General features: G+C 41.0%; 1 protein-coding gene across 1 annotated transcript in view; it reads left to right on the top strand.

The window, feature by feature from the left end:
* The window catches only part of DCK (deoxycytidine kinase), a 26,631-nt gene extending 23,737 nt beyond the window's left edge, over positions 1–2,894 (top strand). Inside the window, exon 7 of the mRNA XM_025198072.1 lies at positions 1,604–2,894. Coding sequence (XP_025053857.1) covers positions 1,604–1,630 — 27 coding nt within the window. The 3' untranslated portion in view covers positions 1,631–2,894. The remainder of the gene's footprint in view (positions 1–1,603) is intronic.
* Positions 2,895–8,643: the final 5,749 nt, after the last annotated feature.

Raw genomic sequence — 8,643 nt, 5'->3', positions numbered from 1 at the left:
GCCCCCCGCCCCCCCCACGCCCCCCCCCAACATGTCATCTATTTCCTACCCCAGCCCCACAGACTTACCTGTGGGGAGCTGCAGGAGTTGCTCTTCATGCTGCCGCATGCATGCATGCATGCACGTGGTGCCCCCTGCCTGATTGCCATCCTCTTGCTCCCCCCAGACGCAAGCAGCCCCTTGGGCTGGCAGCCTGCAAGGGGACAGCCTACAAGGGGAAACCCACAGTTCCCCACATTTTTCTCCTTTAAAGGAAAAAATATGAATTTTTCTGCAGCAAACAGAAAACCCAGATTCCTGTTTATTAGTATGCACAGCATTAGCATATAGTGGAGCACAAGCATCATCTATTTTATTTCCAAAATGTATGAAAAATATCATCCATTTTTAAAGTCTGTTCAAGACCCTTTCATACATTCTTGTGACCCACTTTTGGCTTGTGACCCCTGGGTTGAGAAATGTTTGTATAAGGGATGCCTGGGCACCATCACCTGCTCCTCTTCCAGTGTTTGTCTATTAAAGAAAGCAGTGCCTTTTGCTCTGATACTGATAGAAGACTGTGGTTTCCTACCTTCACCTAGATCGCTAGTAGACTTGATGTGTACTTGCTACTGTGAATAAGACTTTCCTGTCCTTCATGGCTGCATACAGAGCATGCTGGCTGTAGCTGGCTCCCTGCTTAGCACACTTAGATTCCCTTTTGGAGGCACCTAATTCTCCTTGTACTCTCTCTGTAAGCCAGGGGTCAGCAGCCTTTTTTGGTAGAGTTCCTAAAACACCCGCAACCTTGACTTGTAAGATGTTGATGTGCTGGGGGTAGATAGCAGGGAGCTGTGAGGGGCCCAATCCTTGTTGTGGCAGTGCAGCCTTAGCCCCTTACCTGCTGTCTGCCCTGAAGCATGCATGCCAAGCAAATGCCTTTGTGTGCCACACTGTGGCATCCATGCTGGGGGATTGCCTGCCCCTGCCATAGAGTCTCAGTCAGAGCTCTGGATGTCATTGCAGGGGCTAGGCTGTAGCACTTACTTTAGGTGCCTACATCCTTTTAAAAAAAAAATTAGTCTTAAGAAGTTAGGAACTGAAATCCAATGCTAATTGAATAGTGCTGGTCCTGCAATACAGAATAAAGCTATGGGACATGTTTTTTTTTATAAGTACTGAGATTCTGTTGGGGGTAGGGGGAATGTGTTTGCATCTTTCTGATCCTGAAGAACATTTTTTTTTGTCGAAATGCATTGAGTAATTCAGCAGTGTTCATATACCTGTAATACTACTTGTCTGAACTTGTGTGTTTTGACACAGTGCTTATCTTCTCTGCCAGCTTTAGGTTGGTCAGGGCCTTAAAGAAACCTGGTTATTTTCCACTAGAAGCATTATCTAATTTCACGATATTACAATATATGGCTGCCTGCACCTGGTACATTACAGGAGTTTAACCTTCTGTGTAATTTGTTGTCATGGAATTGCATAGTTAGCCATAATATTTTATTTTACCTAGTAATTGTGCCTTATAGCAGCACAAAGAAGTAGAGGGGAACATGTTTCTTATATATTTGCATCTGTAAATACTTCATTTGATGAAAAACTCTTGCTTCTTTTGCAGGTCAAAGAATTTCTGAGCACTTTGTAATCCTCTTTGAAGAATAAGCAAAACCAAACTGTTCCAACCATCTGTGTGCTCAAGGTTTGAAGTGGAGATTTTGCTCTTATTAAAGTCTTTGGAGAGGACAAGATTCTGCACTGTTGCTTTAACAAATTGTGAAGAACAAATGATCTATCTTGTGTCTTATAAAAATGTGTTTGCGTAAAATTTTGTAACTTGGTGAGCCTATTCAGCATTAGACAGTAGGGTTTATGAGTCTCAAAGGGCTCCGGGAGTCCATAATTTGTTTTGAACTGGAGGAATAAGTTTTCACTTTTTCAGTTTTGTCCCCAGCGCGCGCACAATTTCCAGGAAATCAGTGTTTTGGGGAATTTTGGGGTGGAATCTGAGGGTCTGCTATATTCTACAGAAGACTTTTCTCTCTCCAAATGGAAAATGATTAAGGGCAAGGGGTTTATGATGTTGATAGAATTAACATATCACGAAGTACCATATAGTGACATATGCAAATGCCACATTGTCATAAATTCACAGGATTGGTGGGGCTCTGTTCATAATGACTTAAATACAAACCCACACATGGTTAGAATCCAGTGTTCTTTAGTAAGTTTTTATCTATTACGGTTGTCCCGTTCTGTATAGTAAGATACTTGAATTTTGCTATTGTAAGCACTTAGTATTTTGATTGTGTAACTCTTCCAACTTTTCCATATTTGATTATTTTGGTCTGAAATTAGGGAAACTCTTTGGTAGCTAGTAGATCCTTTTCTTGCAGAATACAGTGTTCCTTAGATTAAGAACTGTAAAGGGAAGGTAAAACTTTAAATTGTTCTCAGGTTTTAAACAGTGTATTTGTAGATATTATTATATGACTTCTTAGATGTTGTGGTGGAAGATTCCTGTTTTTTCAATAATATCCCCCCTTGTTAACTCTGCAGATACTTTGGGCATATCTCCTATGTTCGGCAGTGCAGTTTAGACAGTATTTTTTTGTCATCTTGCAGTGAGAAGGGGGAAAATTTGGAACAACCAACTTTTAGTGCACTGATGTTTGTAATTGAGGCTTGTTTTTTTCTAAGTTCAGAAAAAAACATATAGTGCAGATACATTTTTAAATATGTATTGTATTTTGTATTAGTTTTTCCAACTCTGTGTTCAAAAGTCATCTGTATAATTACAAATTTTACTATAAGAGGATTTTTTTTAAATAGTGCTTATTTTGACTGTATTTAATTTGAGAGAGAATCTCATACTGTATGAAAAATGATGTTGGATTTTTCCAACTTTTGACTGAAAAATAAACATGGATTGAATTTAAGATTATCAGTACTTTTCAGTATGATGTCACAGCTCTATATAGGTCACCAATATATTAGTACTATACTGAGTTGAACTTAAGGACAACAGTCCTCATTTACACAGAGGATACACATTCTGTAATATTTTTGAAGTGTTACATTACTGGTTTCTTATTTTCCACATATGGAAAATATGCACATTTTCAAAAGTCAGAGACAGTTGTCATAAAGCAGTGCTAGTGACCACTTTTTTTTCAAAGAGTTTCAAATTCTTTGTTTCTTCCAGGCTTGTCCAGAGCTTCAGGGGAAAAAGGAAGAAACATTCTAGGATGGGGTGCTCAGTCTCCAGCCCGTGGAGCCATGGCATCTGTCCCATGAGGCTTCCCATCAGGAAATTTGGCAGTGGGAGCACAGTGGCAATAAATACTGCCACCCTCCCCCACTGCCAAGTTCCCAAGTCCTCTGCAGCCACTTGGAGCTGAGCCATGCCCCCTCCCCCTGGACAGCCAAATTGGGCCCAAGCCATGCCCTCTTTTCCCTGCAGGGCTGGACTACACCCCACTTCCCATGCTGGATCCGGCCAGGCTGCCCCCTGCCCTGTCCACACAGCCAGGTGGGGCCATGCCTGCCCTAGGCACCAGATTGGGATCACCAGTTGGATTCAGCCCATGGATAGATTTACACTGCCCATCCAGCTTGCCAGGTCACAAGGTTGAGCACCACTGCTCTAAGATCTTTCTTCAAGAAACTGAGTTAATTTAAAGCTAGATTGACAAAAATTCAGTTCATATTAACAAAATACACAACAGAAGACCTCAAAATATCAATCTATTTTTTTTTTTTTACCTAAATCATATTGCAATTATCTCTATGGTATGAGCGCCAACATTTCAGACTTTAGGTTGATCTTGGACTTAGTTATCATAAAACTAAAAAACAGTAGTCTAATTTTAAGGTATTACCATAGATATGTTCTTATGAATGCTTTTCCAAATGAATTGCATCAGAGGCTAGGGCAGATTGTATTCAGCTGGTTCCAGAGTGCTCCGTAAAATCACTAAAACCAAGTTTGAATTCAAATGCACAAAGTCTCAGCCAATCATTATAGCAGTTTTAAATCCTGTAAGAAATGTTTTACAGTTTTGGGCTGGACTTCTGGACTGACAGCACAAAAGGCTGAAATAATTGGATGTAAAGTAGACAGGGCATACAGAAGGAGAGGAGATATTCCTGCCTAGCCTGCGGCTCAGCTCTGACTTAGTGTCCCCAACAGTGGATCAGTTTCTGTCTCTGTTCAATTCTTTGTACCACCTGAGAGCAGCAAGTTATTGCCCCACTGGTTTGTTTGTTTTTTATTTTAGGATTATTGTCCTGTGATTGAACCCTATTTTTGTCTCTTGTAATTTTACTGTGAGCTCTTCAAGGCATAGGCCAGGTATCTTAATGTACAGGCCCTGAATGAAACTTTTGGCTCCATTGTAACACCATTCTTTGATAGCATGAATTATACCCCCTCACACTAGAGAAAGTAATCTGGTGGGTTACAATTTAAATTCTTACACTTGCATGTTAAAGCTCGTATGCTACAGGATTTAGGCTGGTGGGGAAACAAGCCTTTCTCTTTTTAAGGACATTACCAAAAGTGTGTTGAGTGTTGCATTTCAGAGATGTGTGGTTCTTTTCTTTTCCTTAATGTTTTCCAAGACTTGCATTATTCTGTTTTTAGAGACTTGGACCAAGATTTTCTAAATGTATGTACACATACATTAGCAGTTGGCTGCTACTGAGACTGGGGATTTTGACTGAGACATGTTAATGCTCCTGCTGGGATGTAGAAACCTGGAGGTTCCTGTCTAGGGGTCTTGCTCCTGTGCTCGACATTAAACTGATTGCCATGTTTGGGACCAGGAAGGAATTTTACCCCACAGTCTGATTGGTACTGGCTATGGGAACTTGTACCTTTGTCTATTACAAGGGGCATGATCCTCATGGATCTCAAGTATTTTAATAAACTACTGTCTTTGCAGTAGCAGGACATCAACAGTGCTTCATCCCCCTGCTTTATCTGTGCCCAGTTAGGGTGTTCTTGGTGTTTTTGGGCATTGTGCCTGGCAGTTGTGAGAGGATTGTTTGTTTTAAGAGATCAGATGGACTTGTATAGGATAGTTTGGACAAGGATGATCCTACCTTTAGCAGGGGTTGGACTATATGACCTTCTGAGGTCGCTTACAGCCCTATTTTTCTATGATTCTATGTTGATTTGTCTATTAGATGCATCCATGGAGCCCAAAAACAAAATTGGGAGGTGGGATTTACAGTGGCATTTCAGTTGTGCTGATTCAAACATTAACAAGCAATATTTTAATCACTGCAAATCATTGGGTATTCTCTTTAGCAGTATGCTTGTAATTATCTTGCATTACTTCCAGCCTCCTGTAGCTATATCTTTATATGGATTCTAACTTAATATAGTGCTGTTTCCTGTTTACAGCTCATTTAGTTTTGGAGAAAGAGCATAGTTCTTCTTAATTGCTTACACACTAATTGTTTTTCTGCTATACACTTATTTAAGAAGGCTTCATCATGATTCAATTGCATTTGAAATGTGATTAGTAGTGACTTGATTCTGTTCCTCTCCCACATACAGAATTGTCTTTTTTGAAAATAAATCTGTTTATTAAATACAAATGAGAAAGGAAAATGGGCTCTCTGTCTACTATTCCTCATCTGAATTTCGTTATGCCATATTATTTTCCTGTCTCATGAAAAGGGAACCCTTGGAAGAGAAATGTTTAGTGGGTAAAGCATAATTGGGAGTTAAGTTTGCTGAGTTCTGTCATCAGCCCCTCTCCTGACTTAGTGACCTTGAGAAAACTACTCTCCATTTCAATTTTTCCATCTCTAAAATATTGATATTTCCTGTACCTCCCAGGAGGTTTGTAAGGATTAGGTAATTAATATTTATGCAGCGCCTGGTAGATTGAAAATGTTGCTCTAAATATTTTAAGGGATAAAAAAGGCACTAATAGTTTCTTCAGTGCAATATTCTTTTGCCTGCATAGAAAGGGCAATTGGCCCAAAGATATTGCCAGATTGCCAGCAGAGATTTTTTTTTAATCGGATTAAAATCCATTAGTGAAACAAACCTCTTTACATCCAGGTTTCTAGACTAAAGAGCGGTCCCCTTGAAACCATCCCTTTCTCATGAAGCCCCTTCTCAGAAAATAATGCCTACTATAGATTCCAATCTTGAGATAAAGCCCCTATTTGCAAGAATTGTCCTGCAGAGCCTCTAACTAGTGATAATAGTGAGATCAAATGTGCAGTTATGTGCAGAATTTGCCACATGAGGTCATTGTACCCTCAGTTCTTACTTGCTGAGCTGGCTGCAAGCAGAGCATTAGCATTCCAGCAGTGAATGGCTTTGAAAAAGGTAGAGATGGAAGAGGTCACTTTCTCACTGTGCCAGAGGAAAGGCATTAACTGATTAATAAATACTCTAGTGAATGAGAGACATTTTGTTACATGATCAACCAAAAAAAAAAAGAGCAAGCCCCTATTGGATTAAATAAGAGGCTATCAAAAGGCTGAGCTAATGGGAGCTGTTTTGACACCAGAAGGTCTTCTATGCAGCTCCCAGCTGTTTCTGGTCTGTGACTGGATATTAATGCACGGATCATACTAATCCTGGTGTGTCTGAGTGATAAAGATCTTGTAGTGCTGAACCATCAGGGCCTGAATGTAGACAGTGAACAGTGGCAACACTGGCAGCATACTGGGAAAAATGAAGCAATTAGGAATTCTATTAACTGATGTTAGACAAAGTATTAATGGCCTAAATATAAGTGTAAAGTGGGGCCAGCTCCTCTGAAAGTCTGGCCCCTGTTAGGTGTTAGTAGTAAAACAGGTATAACTTATACCAGGCTGACATCCAGGGAGTTTGTAAAGTGAGTATCATTTCTACACTGAGAATGAAGTCTTGGCATTGTTTCTGGTAATAGTGTTGAGCCCCAGCTCAAGTCTGGGATCGTGCCCGGTATGCAAAAGCCAATAAAGATACCAGGGGTGAAAGTATAAAGATTTATTGCTAGCAATACAAGGTGCAAGCGGAATAATTTCACGTAACAAGCACACAGAGTCTTAATTATGAGCATCTTTTATACAGGAGTATTGGACCTTCATAAGCATTCTTGTTTGCTAATTGGTTATAAGGGAGTGACGCAAGGAGTTCTTTACTGCGCATGTCTCTATACCTGTGTTTTAGCTATGTATCTCATTTCCATACATGTATGTTTCATTAGCATACTTTCTCCCCACCTAGGGGTGTGAATCTTAATATTTAAATCAGCTCTTTGCCCTACTCCACTAATTCTGTTTTTGTTTTCAAGTCTCCTTTATCTAAGACTGTCTTCTCCTTATCATTGCAATTGAGCATTAGTTACAGAACAGAGACTTTTGCTTGGGCTATGTGTAGTGGTTTCTAGGTCAAACCTAACAATAGGGCTAGGATTTCACTCTGTGGGCATAAGGATGATGAAAGAAACTAACAGGACAGTGTAAGTTAAAACAGGTCAACACCGTGATCACCCCATTTCATGCATTCTTGTTAGTTGTTTTACCTGGTGTTCTGTCCCGCGTGTAAGTTACTTTCATTGTAGCACCCGTGGCATGTCTAACAAGTAGGAATCTACCCAAGTTGTAGTGAGCAAAAGGGATTTTCATGGGCTGCTCACAGTGCATGGAGCCAATTTCCTGGCCTTTTTGCAGTGAGCCTGCCCCTTGCCACTGACTGGCTGAGAGGGCTGTCTGTTTTGTGGCCCTGCCCCTCTGCTGATTGGTGCAGGGGTGGAGCCATATGGTAGGTAGTCTTCAGCCAATCAGTTGTGGGGGATGGGGCAGCCGCCATCTTGGCTGCTCCCTTTTGTGCCCATGGGACTTCCCCCCAGCAGGCTGCAAGGCTGGGCTGCAGTGGACATGAGGACCACTGGCTCCCACTGTGGAGTCACCACTTTATTTTTAGTAAGTGTTTGATTTTACTCATAATGCCCAATTTTGTGGCTTGTGTGAAACCGTGGATTAAGTAGGACCCTACTTACAAGTACAAACTATACCATTTAAGTGTGTGTAAGACCCTGGGCCTGGAAAAACAAATTTGGCTCTTCATTAAGAGAGATAGAAGAGATACTACAACTCCAGTTAACTACCGTCCTAATTGTACACAGTCAGAAAGGATTTATAGTGCCACCTCGAAAACTCCTCTTTCGGTCTGTGCTCCTCTTTGTAAATTCCATGTAGGAAGGCTTGGTCAGCTGAAAAGAATCCGACAGTACCTGCAAAAGGGATCCTTACCCAGTGTGCTGGGGCACTGCAACATACCTTCTTAGGGACTAGATAGTAACCCAGCACAAGAATTGATAGATTGGAGAACCATGCCTTTGTTTACTAGAAAGGGTAAGTCTGCAGCTGATGGGAGGGACAACGGGCAGGGAACAGAAACAGTTAAGGCCAAACTGGGGTGGCAGCCAACAGCTTGTTGGGTACAGGGAGCAGGTCAGGGTCCAATCATGCTAAGCAATGATAAAGAGTACCAGCCCAAGCTGTAGTAGAATGGAGGTCACACTGGATGACTACACGCACACCAAAGATAAAGTTGAAAACAATCGTAGAGTTTCAAGTTCTGTATAGATGGTTATATCTTTCCTTTTAATAATGTTTTTTTGCAAGTTTGGTCTGGCTAATGTA

Source organism: Alligator sinensis, unplaced genomic scaffold, assembly GCF_000455745.1.
Source record: "Alligator sinensis unplaced genomic scaffold, ASM45574v1 scaffold222_1, whole genome shotgun sequence".
NCBI lineage: Eukaryota > Metazoa > Chordata > Crocodylia > Alligatoridae > Alligator > Alligator sinensis.
This window is presented reverse-complemented; position numbering and strand designations above follow the sequence as displayed.